Source organism: Orbicella faveolata, unplaced genomic scaffold (assembly GCF_042242905.1).
Source record: "Orbicella faveolata isolate gen_17 unplaced genomic scaffold, um_ofav_v1 contig_2, whole genome shotgun sequence".
Taxonomy (NCBI): Eukaryota; Metazoa; Cnidaria; class Anthozoa; order Scleractinia; family Merulinidae; genus Orbicella; species Orbicella faveolata.
Window position 1 is genome coordinate 23,434,163 of NW_028301547.1, and position 21,005 is coordinate 23,455,167.

The 21,005-nt window shown below is 38.7% G+C and overlaps 2 protein-coding genes across 3 annotated transcripts; one reads left to right on the forward strand and one right to left on the reverse strand.

Moving 5' to 3' along the window:
- The first annotated feature begins 1,325 nt into the window (after positions 1–1,325).
- Positions 1,326–8,634, forward strand: LOC110065223 (ankyrin repeat and SAM domain-containing protein 3-like). Its single transcript, XM_020772333.2, has 2 exons — positions 1,326–2,220; positions 3,474–8,634. Exons 1-2 carry the CDS (start codon positions 1,721–1,723, stop codon positions 4,738–4,740), a joined length of 1,767 nt encoding a protein of 588 aa, XP_020627992.1. The 5' UTR covers positions 1,326–1,720; the 3' UTR covers positions 4,741–8,634.
- A 680-nt stretch (positions 8,635–9,314) lies between these two features.
- Positions 9,315–19,451, reverse strand: LOC110065230 (uncharacterized). Of its 2 annotated transcripts, none has more exons than XM_089288946.1 (6): positions 19,281–19,451; positions 18,311–18,416; positions 17,264–17,864; positions 15,770–15,867; positions 15,137–15,562; positions 9,315–11,655 (listed from the first exon to the last, which is right to left on the reverse strand). In XM_089288946.1, exons 1-6 carry the CDS (start codon positions 19,337–19,339, stop codon positions 11,362–11,364), a joined length of 1,584 nt encoding a protein of 527 aa, XP_089145072.1. In that variant the 5' UTR covers positions 19,340–19,451; the 3' UTR covers positions 9,315–11,361. The 2 variants fall into 2 exon arrangements, with proteins under 2 accessions (XP_089145072.1, XP_089145073.1); XM_089288947.1 differs by lacking the exon at positions 19,281–19,451 and adding an exon at positions 18,637–18,866.
- Positions 19,452–21,005: the final 1,554 nt, after the last annotated feature.

Genomic DNA, 21,005 nt, shown 5'->3' on the forward strand with positions numbered 1-21,005 from the left:
CTAACTGTAAGTGGTCTCTTGGAATAACAGTTACTACGGGGTGTAACCTCTTTGGCAAGAAAAACCGTACAATGTATTGGACAGAAAAATCCGAAAAACCGCCATCATTGTTGACAAAAACCGAAAACCAAAGACTAAATTGAAGAAAACCCGCAAAGCGCACAAGACACCAAAACCGAACCAAAAATTGGTCAAATCCGCAAAACCGAAAATCCCAACGCCCTCCTCTTATATTACAATATAGTTGGTGTCTGGATCAGTGTTAAAGTACTTTTGGAGCCAACCTGCTGGCGTTAAAGCCTGATATAACGCACATAATTTCTTTCAAAAATTCATTAGCGTCGAACATACCGTTTTTGTTGCCTTTTGGCTAGTTTTGACGTTTAATTAGAGAAAGGAAGAATTTTATACAGTTAACAGCACATGATATTATTGTATTGTATTTCCAAATTTTCAACACACTAAATTATTTTCTTTTCAAAATCTCAGCCTTGGATTCATTCTTAAAATTTCGCTAATTTCAGCCACGATATTCTTGTAAAATATATCCTTATATTAAAAAAAAGAGTGTAGCCAAAGAAATTTTTGTCGTCACGCAAAAAAGGAATTTTCAAGAACATGTGATGCCCGTGCTAGGAATAGAGGAGCCTGCTGTAATGTTTCAGTTTTGTGCTCAACTCGTTCCCAGCGTCTTCGTTCCCCTTGACCAGCGATCGGAATTACGAAAATATCGGCTACATAAAAACACGTCCCAATGTAAAATTTTCTATTTCGGCTGGTTTGGCCAGCCGAAATATAGTACACCTTCAAAAAATCATCCTACGTTGTGTCGGTTTTTGCTTTTGCATTCTTCATTTTATATGTAAAGCCGATTAGATGACTATTGATCCAACCAGAAGCATATCACCTAGAACTGGGTGATATGCTTCTGATCCAACGTATACCAGCAGGATCATCGTTCCGGTTGCTTGCTTAAGGTGGCTCTCTATAGTTTTACGATCGCACACGCGCATAGGACGAAAGCTCGAGTAATCTGCGCGCGCTCGAAGGAAAACGTCAGTGTTTTTCGATACAGTATCTTATTACGTCAACACGAGCACAACAAACAAAACTGACAGTGAATTTTCTCGCGTTTCCTTCGGTGAAATTTCGTAAAACTTGGCAGATTGGTAGTAAATATGTTACTTTAGTCGGAGCTCGTTTTTTAGGGAAATCTATAAGACCAGTTTTTTCGCAGCGGTAAAAGACGTAAATTTGCAACAATCGAAAAACCTGTCTTTGCAAACCCTACTTTTTTTGTGTTTAAAATTCGTGTCCCACAGGAAACGATATGCTGTGAAAATTTTGGAAGATTTCACCGAAGGAAATTCAAGAAAATCGCAAGTAAAACCATAAAAAAGTGAAAAACATATTTGTTTGGGCATTTCTAACTCAAGACTAAAACCAGTAATTTTAACAGAGGTGATAGTAAAACACTATTTAATCATTGCTTATTACGTGTAATTAGTTTGAGAGGACTGGGTGTAAATACGAATGCAAAAACGGCATTCAAAACATAACACTAGTGCGCGCAATTTTCCGACCGCTGGTCAACAGGAACGAAGACTCTGGGAACGAGATTGTTTTCTGCTCAGTTCTTCTCAGTTAGCATAGATGTCATAGATAGGAAGTTGTCATATTCCTCGTTCAAACACTTGTTATACCGTAAGCCAAGAGTATAATGGAAGAGCCACCGAACCATAACGATGTCCGATCGGAGCGATCATCGAGTTTCTCTGATGTGAACGATTGTAGCAATCTTTGGAACGAAGATGAAGTGGTCAAAATGGACATCTTTACTGCTTGTTCTATCGGCGAGTACAATTGCCTACAGCAATATCTAGCAGACGGAATGGAACTTGCCGATCTCGATAGACCTAACATTGGCGGATGGACGCCTCTCATGTACGCTGCTTATGTTGGGCACGACACCATCGTTAATCTACTCCTCGACCATCATGTCGACGTGAACGCTCTCACAACGACGAGACATGGAGCGACAGCGCTGATGCTTGCGGCAAGCTGTGGGAACGAATCTATCGTGTACTTTCTGTTGCAAAGTGGCGCTAAGATCGATATCCAGGACAAGAGGGGATGGACTTGTCTGTTCTATGCAACTTACCAAGGACATCACAATGTTGTGAAGTTGTTATTAGAGAATGGTGCTGAGAAGGAGATAAGGTGGGATCCTATGACCAAGTACTGCCAAAATCGTAAATTTTATACCAAAAGAACATCGACAAAAGTTGTTCAATAATAAGTAGAAGGTAACGTCAACTATAGTCACAAATTAGATATGTAGCACTTTTAAAACTGATATATACAGACACATAACCTAACATTGGTTATATTAATATTAATATTAATAATAATAATATTTATTATATATTGAGCTACAGTCGAACCTCTTATAGGAAAGTTGGAGTGTAATATGACACCTTTTTTTCATTCAGGCATTGCAATAGCTGTTATTACAGTTTTCAGTGGTTTGACATATAAATGGGGCGAAAGGGTCAATTTTACTTTGTATTGACCTGTTTGCCTCATTTGTATGCCTTTTTAAACAAAAGAATATGGGACCACAGGCTCAACTGTACTAACAGCTATATAAAAGCAATAGCCTCCATTTGGCAAGAAAATGTGTACAGGTATTTGTCCACAGACATTATCTGTTCCAAGAAGCGAACAGTTTTCAAAAAGCTTAGCCCGAGGAAAACTGTGAGCTTTGAGGAATAGATGATGTCCAAGGACAAGTATGCCAACATATTTTCGCCCCAAATGAAGGCTATTGTCTTTATTATCCTTCAAATATTTTTTGTAACACACGTAGTTTTCAAAAGTGGGGAATATAACTCGGATATTCCCCAATTTTTGCCGGGGAATATTCAGTCACGTGATGCGTTTAGATCAACTGCACAAACGAAAATATTTCATGGATTATAATTATGTTTATTGTAGCATATAAAATAATGTATAAGGCCAAGTTCAGACGCCGTACTTCACATGAGCCGAATTGAATGCAAATGAGAAAAATCCTTTGTTCTTCCTCATTAGCATTCAATTTGGCTCATGTAAAGTACGGCGTTTGAACCGGGCATAAGACAATCAAAAATATCAATAATACAGAAATCAAGCAGAAACAGAGACCAATGATGTGTGAGACAGATCATGTTTTGTACTCTGTTACAAAAATGAGGTTTTGAATTCAATGTACATTGGTCGTCAATTAACTGACCATTGTGGAGAGGTTATTTTGGCAGTTGGGACGCTCTTTAGTGACCATTGCTGTTGGGGAAAGGTGGCAGTTGTTGAGACTGCCACCTTTCCCCAACAGCATAATGTTGACCACATAATTATACAGTAGTGTAAGCAATGCCATTGCACTCTCAACAGTCACTTAATATATATTATATACTTTTTACTGATCATTGTAGAGAACATAGACTGGGCCTGACTCCACTTTTGGTGGCTGCAAGAGAGGGTCATGAAGTCATATTTGAAGAGCTTGTCAGATGTGGTGCTAACATGAAGGCTCGTACAAATCTTGGTGAAGACATTCGGTCTGTGGCTTGGCAGCAAGGAAACATGGCAGTTGTAAACATAATTGACCAGCAAGCATTCCACAATCTGCCAAACTATTTGCTGCGAAGTGAACCTGGTCTTCTTCCTGATGTCAATGAACTTGCTGAGGAGAAAGTTCATGGCTGGCTTCAGGGTAAAAATGCATTCCTGAACACCGGGATCCGTGATGGTCCAGAAGCCTTTAAAAAGTTGATGAGCAGTCAAAACAAAGGTGGCAAGCCAGTAAGCATTCCCACTATAATGGGAAAACAGGAAAGGATGAGCCATATTGTAGGAAGCCCACATCTTCACTCAAACACCCCAGGAACTCCTGAAGGCAATGTTGGTAGTTTTGAAGAGCACTTCTTTATCAACTGCGGCAGAACAGTTGAAAGTGCCAGTTTGCATAAACAGTTACAGAAAGTGAACAGCTTTGACAATGAGAACAACAGAAGCTCGCAAGTCCAAACCAATGGAATTCTGCCAAACAAACTAACTGTTGCTAGCTTTCTGCAGGAATTGAAATTGACAAAATATATTCCTATGTTTGACAAGCAAGATGTGGATTTTGGCACACTACTGACTCTGACTGATAGCGACCTTAAAGAAATTGGAATTTCATTGCTTGGACCAAGAAAGAAAATACTAACAGCACTTTCTCGTTGGAAGGAACAAAAGGAACGCTCAAATACTACATTTAACAGTCAATGTCTGGAGAAGCATCAATGGCAGGTTAGTCAAACAGAGGCACAGCTTTACCTTGCAACATCTGAAGTGCAGAAACTCCAGAAACAGCTGGTTCAAGAAAAGGACTTGCGACTTTTTGTGGAGGGATGTCTTATAGAAGAAAAAGCAAAACGACAGGAGGTTTACATAAGGGTGGGCAAGCTAGAGGAACACTGGAAGCAAATTCAAGGCGAAGTGGAGATATTAAAAGCCCTATGTCAAGAAATGAAGGGAAACTATAATAATTGGTTTCAGGAACAAGCTAAAGAAGTAAATGGAAAATTGGAAAGCTCAGTAGCAAATCTGGAGAACTTTGCCCACTCAGGTATAACTGGAACAAGCACTATTTTATGTGGACATCAGCAAAGTCAATCAGGAAATTCCTCTGAATCCTTGGGTAATTCAAGTTTTTAACCCTCTTTTCTTAGCTCTCAACAGCAAGCAGACAGCTCTAGTTGCACATCTGTTACTTTCCTTGCCAAAGTGACAGCTGGCACTCAAGTTGAAAAATATAATACTGATGATTATGTGAAGGTAATGCCCACTGGTTGTTGCCAAGAGGGAGTGATCTGATATCTCCTACATAAAAGTGGAGAACTGGGATAGTAGGACTTGGGGAACGGGGACAATTCAGGCTAAGAAATCAGCAACAGAATGTGATTATCAAAAACTTGGAAAGAAGCCACTGATCAGTGCCTGTTGAATAATTAGCACACTAATCATTGTATCAGTATGCATTGCCTAATATCGAAGGAGGAAAGTTTTTATTTACTTTTTTTTGTTTTGGCTTCAGCATTTCTAGCCTGACTTAGTAGCAACTCTATTGGGACTGGCCTTCCTCTTGTTGAAAAAAATATGTCAGTGGTAGGCCCACTTTTTTAAGGCCCAAGTTTTCACTAGTGACTGAGTTGGAGCTGGAGTCATAGTTGGAGTCATAAGAACGCTTACAACGTAGTGAAAATCAAGAAGCATCATCAGCTTGATGGAATTGGAGTTGGAAGAATCAGAACGTTTCCATTTCTTCCGATTCCATTTATGACTCCATTGCTTATGATCCAGTGAAAACTAGATTGTTGTAGTTGGAAGCGGAAATGGAAGAACCAACCAATCACAAGGCCTAGAATTGAGCATTGTGATTGGTTTATTCTTCTGCTTCTGCTTCCAACTCCAACAATGTAGTTTTCTCTAGATCATTTATAAGCAATGGAGTGTAAAGTGGAATGGGTATCCTGCTTCCAACTCTGTCGGTTTGATTTTCACTAGATCGTATTGTTCTACTCTTCTGATTATGTCTCTCTGACTCTGACTCTGTTGCTAGTGAAAACCAGCCTTTAGAGAAAAAATGCTATTTTTAACTCTGCCCAAGGTCAACACGTTCTAAAATGTCGTAATCTTCTGATCCCCATCACCATAAACACTAGTCCAGTCCCTGAACATTGCCTTTCCCTGCCCTATATGGGAGTTGAACCTAGACAGGCAAAAGGAGAGTCCAGGATAATTCACAGCTGCTTAAGCAGCATATATGACTGCAATGATCAATCATGTCTTTATATCTTTCTCTGCAGTATATATGATCTTTTATTATTTACTTCATTCTCATCCCCAGAGCCGCACTCCTTTTGGTCAGCACCAAGAATTACAACCTCTGGCTGTACCTGATTTCCTGAACATGTGCAGAGTATTTGTTTCGTATTCTTATCCAATCAGATTTGCCAGATTTGACAGGAAGTCCATGAATCACAGACTTCCAGTGTCTCTGCACATGCCCAGAAAATCTGATCCAGCCAAATGTAGCAATTCTTGGTGTTGACTAAAGGGAGCACGGTCTCTGGGGACAAGAATGATATTTGTATAACTTGCAAGAGCATGCTCAGAATGAACTAGTCTAAGATTGTGGTGTTGACGTGCACTAGGATTTAATTGTTTGCTCAAATGCAACCAAACACACAACTTAACAGCAAGAAATTTTGTCTCAAATATTGCCCAAATCTCTATTAAATTTACTAAAACCAGGAATGCCAGAATGTTGCAAGACAATGTTAGGAATTTAACCCTAACCACACATTAATAACTGAAAATAAATAAATGTACTATCAAGTGCTCACCATAGTAGATGGTGTAATGCGAGAGTGATTTGAACTTTAGTGAGTGAGTAAATACAAGTATCTAGTTTTTGATCTTCAATTGTGCACTCTGCAGATGACTAGAATTTTGGCCATTTGTTGTTAGCAGATGAAGGATAGGTTAAGTTTTTTTAAAGAATGTTCTGATATTCCTGCTTGTAGTTAATAGATGGCCACTAGATGTGCATGCAGTTCCAAAAGTTCTGCCATATATGGTTTTTTTCCCCCATTTTCTTTTGGGGAGACGGGGATGGTGCCATTCTAATCATGCCCATGCAAGTTAACCTGGACTCTCTTTTCACTGCCTGGGTTTTTCCTGGGAAAAAGGAGGGGTCAGGGACTGGACTATGTAAATACTGGAGGCTTTATTTCAATACCACATTGCTATTATAGCCATACTTTTGGAGGCAAGGCAACTCCAAACAAGTCAACAACACTATTACTGTAACTAGTAGTAATCAACGATTATGAGAGTGCGTTCGACGCTGTCTCTTTAATATATATACTTTAAATGATTTCACTAGCTGACTTTCAACCTCTATTGCTAAAATCAACGTTTTTCATCAGCAACCATGGGTTTTACAGACAGATATATCATAGTGTCAAAGTCCATTCCATTTTAAGAGGTACCAAACATTTACAATCGTGTGCTCGTTTGTCTTCAGCACAAACTGATTCGAGTATTTCCCCTGATGACTAGTAGACAGTATTCAGATAATTTGCCGTTCCTTGGTTCAGGCTCACTCTTATGGATCTTGCCTTCAGAGTACTTTTCTGTGGATTCCAAACAGCATTTATTCAATTGGATAAAGACCCTGGGGAGGGGGGCTCCCGGAAAAGTTGGGTGGGGGTGTGCAGCCCGCTTCCCAAAACCCTTACCATTTATGACCAAAATCTGCGATATGCCCTACCCTATTTATGACCTGACCAAATATTCGATACCCTATTTATGACCTGACTATTATATCAAAACCCTGTTTCAGACCTGCGTTGTAATAAGTTCCCTAGTTCAGACCAATGTTAAATTACCGTAAACATAACTTGTGCAGAGCTTTTGTTAATTTTCTTTTCAATAATGATGAAAAAGTGATTCTTCTTAAAAATATATACCCATATCAAGGCTAGAGTGCAAAAATCATACCCTATTTCTGACCAAAATGGCTAAAATAGGCTAAAATTGATACCCTATTTATGACCAGAATGGCTGAGAAACCATACCATTTGGGGCCACACATACCTATATAGCTCATATAAGGGAGTACCCCCCGCCCTCCCCGGGATAAAGACTGAGCTATATGTATCTGTTGCGACTGGAACGAAATCAACAAATGCAATCAAAATATAGCTGTTCCCACGGTTATCATCCTGAAAGCCACGGTGATTCAAAGTCGTGTTTGTTAAGATATAAAATAGACAAGGACAATTCCCTCAGATTTCGATAAATGCTGCCGTCGAAGCGTTCAAATTCACCAAAATCCAACGCTGAGAGCACAAAATAGCGAACAGATCCAGCGCAAAGACGAGCTCACACGGCATACCTGTGCACCGCATGTCTCGTCACGTCTTAGTAACGGTACCAGTTTACTGGCTGTGATGTGCCCCTGCAAAAATCAAGCGGGGTGGCCATTTTGGTGCCCTTACAGGAATGTGGATTTTTTTATGCATATAATTGTGCGCAGGGAAACCAACTCAAGAAAGCCACAGGTCAAAATTAGGTTTGCGTTCTCCGAACGCAAATAGGTTTAGTCAAGGGTTTCATTAAGGTCCGCGCACTGGGAAAATTGACTGGCTCTAAAGATGATTTTGCCCACCTGGTTTGACCATCTAGCAGAAAGTTCTTATAAAGAAGTTCAGTTCAAATAGTTTTGTCCGCCTGTGAAAACCAGTTGTCCTCCTGCTGAAAACGTCAGTGAAACCCCTGGTTTACCATAGTAAAGCCTTATGGAAAGGGAGGGATTTTACTTCCATTTTCAAGTACAGTTCCATGAAACAAGATGTTTTTATTACAATATTAAATTTTATAATTATTATTGGATCAACTGGTCCATGGTTTTCTTCATCTGTCCAATACATTTTAATTAATATCTATCTGAAGGAAACCCAAGGTGACATTATGGGTCAGTAAGATTTAATTTCTTATTTATAATGACAGCAAATAAAAATTGTTATAGAGCGTACCAAAAAAGTTTTAAATGAACATGATTGATTTTACACTAATAATACCAATTGTTGTAATTAACATGTGTCAGGGACTTGCTTCTTGTCCTGGGATACATCTAATACCTACATTCTCCAGTAGATGACCCAGTTAGTACATGAACATCTCCCAGAGTACCTTCAAATAAAATCCCATCTTTTCTTTCTGACAGCAAATTGAAAACTTATCCCTTTGACCTCCAACAAACCATCTTGGAGCTACGTACATTTTGAACAAGATGGTAAAGAAAATGATCAATGCAGATGTAACTCAATTATTATTACACTACACATCTTTAATGATTGTCATAAGCGTTGCAAGTTTTGAATTGAGTTGCAATTTGATTATTGAACTATCATCTCTATCATCGTGCATAAGTCCCAACAAATGATCTCTGCGCCCAGTGTCTCAAATAAGCGCCCTCCCTTGAGGTACCAAAGTAAATAACTGCCTCAGGCACTAAATCGAATCATTACCGTAATTTTGCTTGCCAGCATAGCCTTTGAGACTATGTTCTGTTGTTCTGTCAGAGTATTGGGCCATTCCTCAAGATGTTGTAAGAGCTGCTACCTCTTACCCTGCTACACGGAATTTTTAGGGCTCTTCCAGCACTTCATGGGCCCCATCATTGGAAAGGTAACTTGATACAAGTCCAAATGGCACTACTATTGAGCAGAACATTTCCATAAAATTTATTATTATATTTGCATTTCCCTAAATAATAAAATATACTCTGTATAGGACAACCATTGTAGTATTAAAATAACATTTGGTACATTGTCCCATAAATACCTTGGGTTTTGAATGAATCAACACACCAAGCAAATTTTAACCATTGCCCCAATTTAAAATTGAATACAGGCCAAACTGTTCTTGCACCCCCTCTGACTAATAATTAAGCAACCAGACTTGCCCACAAGTAGCCTGCTAACACACACTATTTCCAAGTGTTGCTTGTCTTCGCTGTAAATAATGATGTTATTTTTGGTGGAGACAAGCCTCTGCATTCACAGGCTACCCCACAAGTCCAGCTGCAAAAGCCAAGCTTGGAAAATCAAAAACTGTCTTTGACATTCAAAACTTGAGTTACAAATTCAGCAGCCAGACTACCTACAAATACAAATGAGTTTAAGAAGGTTTACTAAGCAACCAGCTGGAATTGCTACTACCATTGTGAAAGCCTGTTTGAACTGTCTCTCAAACTCATGCAAATGACCGCTCCCATTAGCGTGCTGTAAGTAACCACTTAGTTTGGTATAAGTGGACAATTCAATAAAACTTTCCACTTTTTTTACTGTGTACCTACAACAATGCCTAATAATGATGAAGATTTTTAATTTCATGAGACTGAGGTAGAAAACTCTTATGCTAAAAATACCTCTAACTGGTAAATGTCACTTATGGGAACTCATTCTCTTAAGGGACAAGCTTTACAGCTATAGTTATGATCCTGAAGCGGTCACCTACTAGAACTTCAACTGTAGTACACTGGCATTTTAAAGGAATACACTTAACATTAACAGACTTAAGATTTAAACTTAAATTTCTACAAGTCTCTCTGTGTGTACCACTGCCATCCAGTTACAAATGATGAAAATTCCTAACCTGTTCCCCTGATTAGAAAATAAATATTCTCCTGGTTAAACTATTACTCCCTTGGACACTAATACTTTTAGAAGAACAGTCGAACCTCCTGTAAGTGACCACCAAAAACATCAAGCCTAGATGGTCACTTACGGAAGGTGGTCACTTACGAGAGCTTAGACCACATCGGGTCAAAATTTTGCCTCATTAGTATATGGTAACTGCATGTTTAAATGTTTTATTCATGTGAAAAGTCAATTTCGAGAAAAAATCCGGTTCTTCACATTGAGGAAATTTCCATCTCTTGTACTACTCAGGAATACGATAGCGTTACAGCACCTCATTATCCAATTTATGCTCTATTATCTGTCAAGTGGTCGCTTACAGGAGGTTAAAAACAAAAGAAAATTTCAAACTTTATGCTCTAAAAGTGGTCACAGTTGCTTACGAGAGGTGCTCACTTACAAGAGATTCCAAATATAGTGATCGGACTTGGAAACTTTTGGTACTTTGGAAAGCTGGTCACTGAGGAGAGGTGGTCGCAACCAGAGGTTCGACTGTACTAAGTTACTTTCAAATCGAGGAAAATATGAAAGCAAAAGGTAAGTAAAAAATTCTAATGAGATAAAATTGTGTTACCGCTGACAAACTTGAAATTAAAATTTGTGCTTCATTTTAGAGCATGCATTATCTGATCTGTGGCTCCAAATAGTAGCACCTCATTCTGCCAGCTGTTCTCAATTTAGTAAAAAAAGCCACTGGCATGAACTTTCATAAAAAAACCTAAAACTAGCGCTAATGTCTTGACATCCAGGTATTAGATTACATTAAACTCTGGTTCTAAGCTGTGGCCTTACATAACTTTCTAAGGGTTTTGCAGTTGGCTTAGAAATAAATTTTTATAATCTGATCAATTTTTTACCCTAAATAAATAATGATCTAACTTGATTTTATAAGTGATGATTAATGGATTGGTCTAACCTTTTTGGGAGAGAAAGAGGGAGGGGGGTTCGACTAAAATACCATACAGAGCTTACTTAGCCAACAACACCAAACATGAATGTTTTAGAAACTAATTATTTAACATACATATGAAATCTTTTGTCTTTAATTTTACAATAATATGATGGTTCAACTCTTCGAGAACTGTTCAACAATCTGCTGTATGGTGACTGCCACACCTATCACTCCTCCAAGGATTCCAAAGGCAATAAATAAGCAGTCCTTCACTCTGGTCAGTGTTGTACTAGAATCTTTGCAAAGTACAAGATGAAATACACAAGGTAAAATGAAGCCAAGAGTGGAACTTCCAATAGAACCAACAATAGCGCTGACATAAGCAAAATCATCTTTCAAGGCAATAGCAATCCCAGCAGTAGTTAGCACTAGAAAGGTCCTCAGTAGATTTTTCTTCCATTTCCTTGCCTGTGGTAAATGAACAATATTTAAAGTTTGGTCACAAAAAAAAAGAAAAAATGTGCATGCATATTCTCTTAGTGAAAAAGACTCACTCAGTGGGTAATGACCTAAAGTAAGTAACCTACATTGCATTGCAGGTATGAAACATTTTAATGGATTAACTGGATAACATAGGACTACTTAACTGATTGAAAATAACACATGGAACATAATTAAATTTCAAATGATCATCCCCTGCCCTGTGGTTTATTAGGCCTACAGTGCTCAACTCCCATTCCTGTCACAGGACAGGTGGGATAAAAGTAAAAATCACATCTTACATCATTTAACAGTAGACCAGTTTGTGGATTGATGCTAAGAGCAATCATAGATCAACCTTCTTTTAATTTTTTTTTTCAATTCCTTAAGTGTGCTCATATTGGAGCAGTTTTCAATTGAGTGTCATAAAACCAAAACTGAAGAAATCACTCTTGGCAATCACAAGACACAGACAATATAGTGAACCAATCAAAATTCGAAGTAATAACATGTAGCTGATGAGTATGATTTTACATCTGAAAGGATGAAAAAGTGGCTTGAGTTTTTTAAGCCAATCATGCTGTTTAGTAATTAAAATGCACAACCAACTCCTTTTTGACACTCAAATGAGAACCTCCCTAACTATTGACTGTTATAACTGTGTGCCACCAAAACTTTTCTTTTTAAACAATGCAGGGTTCTATCCAATTCAATCAATCTTTGAAAGTGAAGTATGATCATCGCAGTAAATTTTCCAATTTAAGCAACTGGAAAGAAGAAGCCTGAAAAAAATCAGGGCTTCAACAGGGTGGGGCTTCTTCTTTCCAGTTGCTTAAATTGGAAAATTTACTGCGATGATCATACTTCACTTTCATCTACTACTGCAGTTCAAATATGAATGATTTCATATATACTTCAATCAATCTTTATTTGCACTCACTCTTGTTAAAAAAATATATATATATTGTAATTGAATTGCAAACACAAAGTTCTACAATGTGTGGTTCCAGAATGTATCCATACCCACCCAAAGGAGGGGTATTGGAAATTCTGAGGGGGAGGGGGTGGGGGTGGGGGGTCTCAAAAGCCTATTTTTGAACAGGAGAGTAAATGAATCAAAGCTCGAGAAAGTGGAGGGAGGGGTTCCAAACAAGAAAAAAACTTCTGTGGGAGGCTTATGGTTTTTCTGGAACACATGTAATGATCATTTCTACACTTAACAACCTGTGCAGATTCATATACAGTATTGTGCAAAAGTAACGCAAACGAATTTTGACGAAATTCGTGGCTTTTTGAAGAAATTTCGCTTGAAACGATATTTCCATGAAATTTCCTCGCATTTTCATGACACCTATTGTTTTGATCCATGCGATTTTTCAAACGATAATTCGCTTTACATGATGATTCACTGCAAATTTTCAAGCGATAATTCACTTCTCCCGAAAAGTCGCTGTGATTTTTCGAAGGATAATTTGCTCCTCCCGAAAATTCGATCTATTGTTCATCAATAGGCCAAGAGCGTTTTTAGAACACAGTTCGCTGAGTGAAATATATGTGACCTTTCCAATCATTGCACACGAAAGAAGCCATTAATCTGCTGAAATAGCATCACAGCTCAACAAAATGTTAATTGAAACTCATGAGGTTATTTCAGAATGCTAAATTGTTGACTTGATCCAAAATCCCAAAACACCACAGTTCCGACAAATAAATGCAATTGTACTTAATCACTATGTTATACACTTGGCAAAACGCCATTTTCACAGCATGTAGAACCACACGATTCTTCTTGCGCCAGACCCCAGTCTCCGCACCAGTTTGGTGTCATAGCGACCGTTTGTGTTTACTACTTAGACCAGAAATCATTCGCTCATTCGCTTTACATTTAAAGCACCTTGATGGTCAGTCATCATGTTTTCAAATTATACGAGAATTCGAATCGAGCTCCTTCACAAGCAAGATCTCCACCCAGCTGGAATATTCAGGTCATTGAAGAATGAAGGTTTACTAGTAAGCCTCACTAGCATCTCTCAAATCATCAAGAAACTACAAATTAGTCAAATTACTGGCTCCATGGTGAATCTACCATGCTTGGGAAGACCAACAAAGTTGTCTGTAGATGCAAAAGCATTTATAGATCAACAGATGCAAAAAATGATGAGACTACAAGCCAACAGATTCAGAAGAAGCTTGCAAAATGTGGGATTGCCATGAGTTTGTCCACCGTACAAAGATCTCGCCAACAGCAAGGCTGGACTCTGCAGCGGACTGCTTATTGTCAGCTCATCCGAGATCTCGCAATATTAGAAGGTCACACATCAGTTCTCTAGTTTTTCTGTGATATATGTAATATTCTCGTTATGCCGTAATATAAGAATTTTCATATTAAAGCAAAAACTCGTAATAAATTTTGGAAACGGATCGTTCTTGCAATCATCCATATCTGTTTATCCCTGTAAGTTAGAGTCCCAATGATTATTATTACGGCAACGTAAATGGAGCGAAATAATTGTAAACACTTCAAAGACTTAAAGCAACACCCAGTGACCTCGTCCCGGGTTGTTAGAAAGGTGGATAACGTTATCCAGCCTTCGAACAACTTGGGCCAGGGGCCTGTTTCTTGAAGGTCCCGAAAAGTTTTCACACCCAGAAAGCCGTAGCAAAACCTCAAACCCTATGATTACAGCGCTGTTTTATTGGCATATTCTTAATATGAACAGAGGTTCTCTTCATACAAGACATTTCAGGAGTATACACCTCTCGGTTTTTAGGTACAGATTATCTAAAAATGGCTTTGCAGGCCCGAAACTTTAACAGACAACCGCGAGGGGGCTGATCGGGGCATGAGATGGAAATAAACAACAGCCAAATGGATTCGCGAGCGTGCACAAGTGTTCAGATTGAAAAACCCTCATGGAATGAACTGAGCTCATTGTCTTCATAAGGTGGTTTGACAGTGTATTCTAATTCCTTGCGTATGAAACTGGGCCCAAGCTGAACTTGAGCAAGCAAAGCTGGTTGAAAGCCTTTTGCAAATTTTAGGTGAGTAAGATTGTTATCCCCTTAATCGGTGACCATGACTGCAAACCAGCACGTATTTACAAACAGCTTATCAGCACGTATTTACAAATTTATCGCTTGTAAGTTACACAACAGTTTATTCGTATCAGTCGCTAAAAGAAAATTACAAGAACGCTGCCGGACTGTCGTTCAATGCGAAATTTCGTGTACTGCCTGGCGAATTATCGTTTGTGCTCACGAATTTTCTTTAGCTTAAAGAAACTTCAAAGAAAAATCACCCTTTCTTCAAGTGAATTATCACTCGATACGCCATGAAATTTCACTCGAACTCTTGTGTGAACTTTCGTCAAAAAGTCACGGGAACAAAGAACGAAACTCATGCATTTCGCTTGCGTTACTTTTGAACAATACTGTACTTTTAATTTTTATTATTTAATCTTTTACTTACAATGCTTTTCTGTTTTGGTATTTCTGGTGCAAGTAACCTTGAAGTCTCACTGGCTGAACCAAGCATAGCCTCTTGAGACATTTGACAAGGCACATTATCATCAACTTCTGAGCTTGATTCACCATCGGACTTCTCCACTGGGTTACACTCAGAACTAAATAGCCATCCTTCAATTATTTCTATAACAGGAAAGATTTGTAGTGGATACGTCAAGAGTATAGCAAAACACAGCAAGCACCGCACAACTTGAATCAGGACTCCAGAAGGAAAACTTTCTGTGACAATCTGGTTCACTTCTTCTCCATACACCACATATCCAAGTATACCAAAACAACCTAGAATAACTGAAAGAGTCCCAATGGCAAAGTGCAGGTACAAAGGAAATCGGTGTCTGTTTTCTGCCATGCTTGTTTCAATGGGAATCAACTGAAAGCAATCAAAATAATTCTCTGGTTAGAATTTCATCATTTTTAACAAAAATCATGTCACATCACAATACTTGCCCCCTTGCTTTTTTATGAACGATAGTCAATTCAGCTGCACATTTGTATTTGCTAACAGAAAAATTGGACTCAAACATACTAAAATTACTACGTTTAACTGTTAAATAACAAAGCCAGAAATGTTACTTACAGTTCCAATACCCTCATAAGCACTGGTTACTTGACCAAAGAACACTGGTAACGTAGCCCAGTGTGAGAGCTTGAGCTCCTTCAGTTTGAATTTTAAACCTGCAATAGTTATAGAAATGTTGCAATACTGTTGTTAGTCTTGGGAAGTAAAAGGGAGATAGTTCAGAGGTATGGAGCCTGCACTGAGAACATATGCTGATAAAACAGACAGTTTCAGTGCTGTGCATCTGGAAATTTCCAAATTTGCTTAAAATAAAGCAATTCAAACTAACTCTCTATGAAAAGCAGGAATCCACAAGATGTGCAGACCATCATTTTGACAAAAAGCCTAAGGAGTGGTATTCACTTTGGATAGACTTGTGGAAAGTTAAAAGTGCATGGATGGAAAGAGAAAATTTCCATGTCTTCTTCACCAGCAAAGTTTTTATGACTTTATTAAACAATTACATTATGAGCTCAAGATTTCTATCACGTGATACATGTAGTTGACTCGGGCTACACACTCATCAACTATCACACACAAAATCGAGAGCGAATAATCTAATTGTTTTAGTAAAAATCTACTAGGCGTTCAAAAATGTAACCTAAATCCTCTTCACAGACACTTCGAAAACACAAAGAAGTGGCCCCTAGCACATGCCGCTACGGTACTCACTATTTATCACAGAATAGATAGTGAGTAACGTAGCCAATCAGAGAACACCATTCGTGATTGAACACTAGTAGATTTATACTAAAACTCTCTATATCAATCTGCCCATGATTTTCTCATCCATCGACTCTGTAACATTGGGAGATAGTGTTTCTTCTTTCCATTTAAGGCCCAAAAAGGTAAAACAAGACTTGAAAGCTTGTCAATTTGTCAAGTGGCAGCCATGCATACAGAAAGATAAATGTACGGACAGTCACATGACAAACAAAATTTTTAAGTTCCATGAGTAACCAAATTTTCTAGTATGGTATGGGACCCTCCTTGAATGCCAGCCCTGCTGAGATTACTACTTAATCAATTATTACAGTCACTTGTGGTAATCTCAGCAGAGCTACTGCATGCCAAAGGCACGTGAGCAAGGCCCCACACCTTAGAAAACCACAATTTTTATGTACCATAGGTGCCTATCACATTTAATAGGGTCTACTGTATGCCTGTGGAGGTGCCGTGGCCTCATGTTTAGTGCGCTTGACTCTGGATTGAGCGGTCTGGGTTCAAGCCCTGGCCAGGGACATTGTGTTGTGTTCTTGGGTAAGACACTTTACTCTCACAGTGCCTTTCTTCACCCAGGTGTACAAATGGGTACCAGCGAATTTAATGCTGGGGGTAACCCTGCAATGGACTAGCATCCCATCTAGGGGGGAGTAGAAATACTCCTAGTCACTTCATGCTACAGAAACCGGGATAAGCTCCGGCCTGGTGTACCCATTGGCTTATATGCAGATTTTATATCCAGACTGTATGTCTACTTAGAAAAATTTAATGGCCAAAGAATACACTTACCACTCAACATATATCCCACTACAGAAACAAAAGCAACCAGGAGGGCCACATTAGCTGCAAAACTGACTGGACCAAGTTTACGTACACTTCTTATGTATGAAAACAGTATCAACGGTATCAGCGGCACCAGGATAAGCAGACCAAATGCTGGAGCGTGGTTAACCAAATGTGATCTCCCAACTAAGATCGTTGAACTGTTCATATTAGCCAGTGAACCATTAGAAGAGTTTCGTTCTGCTAGTGATGTTGTAGCAATGGGATGAGTCGTGTAAGTTTCTGTAGTTGTTGGAAACATTGATGTGATTGTGTTACCCATAAAAATGAAATAACCAATACAGAAGCCATATTGTGTGGCAAGTAGTGCTACATTGACAAGAAGCACTCCCCACTTGCCAAGAGCAATCCTTCCTATTTCTCCAAAGAGCATTCGTTTCTCAACAGTGTTTCGAATTTGGGTTGTATTTACGTTCTGAGCCTCAACATCCTTTGACTGAGGGACTATGTCCAGGACCTTTTGGACAGCAGCTTTCTTGCACTTGATAATCAACTGACAACAGTGATCAGTGATAAGTGCAATTATAAGTACTCCGACCACACCAAGCTGGGAAAGAAATTATTACGACATTACAGACATGTTATGTCTATGAATTATGTGTACTTTCAATAAACAGATTTTGTGTATTAATACAGTGTGCCACATTTCCTATGAGATGTCAAAACCCCTTTACATTCCATTTTTAATAGGTGATTCCCATCAAAAGGTTCCATGAATTTCTGGGATAATAAGAATAATTTTTGGGTTAGTAACTTGCCCAGCTCTGGTTAACCTGAACAGCACTCTTGTCAGCCTCATCAGAGTTCAGGTTAGCCCAAATAATGCTCAGCTTAGTCTGATTGCATTTAGCTTTCACTAGTGATAATGGTAATGAAATTATAATAACACCCTTAAAGGACTCTTTGACTTGTTTCATTTCATCTCATTTCTTTAGGCCTCTACCTCCTTAAATTCTACATGTATCTATCTATAAGCAGTAATATTCTTCTTACCACAATTCCACTTTGTTTAAATGCAAATGGCAGGCCAATCCAGTTGGTTCCAATAAATGCCTTGAAAACATTTGCAAAATCTGTGACTTGTCTGAAAACTGATGGCCTACAAAATGATGATGGAGAAAATTTCATTACACCTTGGTCAACAATGAATGTTAAAGCTGCCACTTCATACATGTCAAACAGAGGAGCACTCAAAAAATATACTCAAAACCTAGGTTTCCCAATTTCATTGATGAGTTAAGAATAACTAAATATCAGGTGGTGAAAATAACTGGCGAGTTTGGAGAGGAGAGTGTCTTTCTCCGGGACATTAAACATACTCTGTGTTAGACAGATCTTGGTAATTCATGCTGTGGATCTCAAGCCTGACGCCCAAACCGCCATGTTCATATCAATGGCTTCACCTGATTGAAGTCAAGCTGAGGAATTTTTGGGGAGGCGAGTCTTTCTTTGTGATTTTTGCTTGAGTAAAAGAGAAAGCTTAAGCGGCAAGGACCCCTACATTTCCCTGTAATCAAATCGAACGAGCTTGTTTTAGCAAGTACTCAAGCAGTTTTCTCAACACAGCTGGTAATCTGAATATATCTCACTGTCACCTTACGGTGAGGGGCTACATGCAACAACAAATTCTGCAGGAACTTCCTTGTGAAAGTAAAAAGCTCAAAACAAAACCGTAAGCACGAAATCGATCGAAATCCATGTGGCCATTTTTTTCTCGTTAGCTGTAGTGTTTCAATCAGTGGGAAAAAATCGTACTGTATGCTTTGTCTCGCGTATTTCAGATGTTGAGTAGAGAGAACGACAGATCCCGAGATGGAAGCGAAAACCTTAAAAATATATGCATACGTTGGTTATACTCTGACAAGGAGTAATTTTTGAGTTATTTTACAACTGATTAGTCTCACTCCGATCGATCGCAAGCTCCTCAAAACAAACATTTCCCAATTTTTGGGAATATACCCACCTAATCAGTGGAACACCAGAGGCACTCGAAGGCATTGACTTATATCCTATCCCTGTCATATTTTCTAATTATTTACTCGTATCAGTTACACAGATTCACCGAAAATACGAGCACAGGCAAGTTTTCCAAGCTCTTATCGCGTCTTTCTTGCTATGACCTGAGTTTTCCCAGTAAAATTACTACCGCTTTATTTATAGGAATAGCAGTCTCGTCATGGAAAAGAGGCTAGTAAAATCCCAAGGGTCAACCGGAAGTATCGATGATAGCCAGAAATGCCTTTGTGATGATGTAATGCGAGGATTCCCTGGGAGGACAGATCACTTAGATGTTCATACTAGCTACAATACTACTGGTTGTTCAGCCAATATTTACTCGTTTCAAACATTTTGCTGCAAGTAAATCGCATGAATAGATCTTCGGAACAGAACTTTGGCCACGAAATTGTGAAAGAGGAAATATTCTGATACATATAAAGTCGGCCAATTATTATTACGTCACAAACTGCGCGTATTAATGAACACAATAAGAAAGCAAAATGTCTTGCAACATCTTTAGTCGCCCCAAGCGTTGCACTAGTAAGATTCTACTTTTCGCAATAGTTTAAGCAACAGTGATGACGAAGAAACATTTCAGGTGCAGACTCAATTTCGACATGAGACACACGAGGCACTCAAGACATTGACTTGTATCCACTTGTATCATATCCCTGTATCTTCTGATTATTTTACTCATATCAGTTACAGGTTCACCGAAAATCCGACATGACAAGTTGCATGTGAATGCAATTCACCGTAGTTTCAAGAGTTTCTCTATTTATTACAATTCATGGCGCTAAAATAATTGCATGTAGACACAAAGCCAACCCCTGAAAAAAATCAAGGATTCATTTTCAGAACAACGCATTTTTGTGGACTGATCTTGAAAACACTGTACTGGAAATGATTATGTGGGTCGAGTATGGTCTTATTCCACTCCGGGTGAGGGATTAAGACCCAGGCTTCCAGGAGATCACGAGAGTGGAATAAGACTATGCTCGACCCATATGATCATTTCCAGTGCAGAAATGAGTTCAAAGATTTGAAGATTCAAAAAGATTCAAAAAGATCATAAAAGATTTTTAAAAAAGTTCAAAGATTCATTTTCAGAACAATGCTTTTTTGTGGACTGATCTTGAAAACACTGCACTGGAAATGATTATGCGGGTCGAGTATGGTCATTCCACTCCGGGTGAGGGATTAACGCCCAGGCTAAGGCTATGCTCGACCTCGACCCATACAATCATTTCCAGTGCAGTTTTTTTCAGGATTAGTTCACAAGAAAGCGTTGTTCTGGAAATGAATCTTTGAACTCACCTTTGTACACACGGGGCTCGAACCCTGACCGCAACCGCGATCCCTGACCGCGATCTACCTTAAGTTAAAGTTATGAAGTAACTGCCTGAAACAGACGGGGCAACCTCAGGTGGTTGATTTTTAATATTACCGGCTCGAAGGAAGGAGGAGTTCTGGAGAGTCTGGTAATTGAGAACTTATAGCTGAGATCTGTAGGATTTCCTCAACAACTCATAACTGAGGAATCACCAGCCAGATTCTCTCAGTCAGATAATACGAGACTCTGCTAATGTAAATATTTTTAAGAGACAGGTTTTTAATTTTTTAACTTAAGTGTTTTATAAATTTCATATTTTTAGTTCTATTAATTAGTATTAATCTTTGAGGTCCTTTT

What these genes read in the sequence shown, in the direction of transcription:
- LOC110065223 (XM_020772333.2), top strand. Translation starts at nt 1,721, where the DNA reads ATGGAAGAGCCACCGAACCATAACGATGTCCGATCGGAGCGATCATCG. An exon ending in GGTGCTGAGAAGGAGATAAG is followed by an intron (nt 2,221 to 3,473) that starts GTGGGATCCTAT and finishes TGATCATTGTAG; the next exon opens with AGAACATAGACTGGGCCTGA.
- LOC110065230 (XM_089288946.1), bottom strand. Translation starts at nt 19,339, where the DNA reads ATGACAGGGATAGGATATAAGTCAATGCCTTCGAGTGCCTCTGGTGTT. An exon ending in TCTGGTGTTCCACTGATTAG is followed by an intron (nt 18,417 to 19,280) that starts GTGGGTATATTC and finishes ATCATTTTGTAG; the next exon opens with GCCATCAGTTTTCAGACAAG. An exon ending in TTAAACAAAGTGGAATTGTG is followed by an intron (nt 17,865 to 18,310) that starts GTAAGAAGAATA and finishes TTTCTTTCCCAG; the next exon opens with CTTGGTGTGGTCGGAGTACT.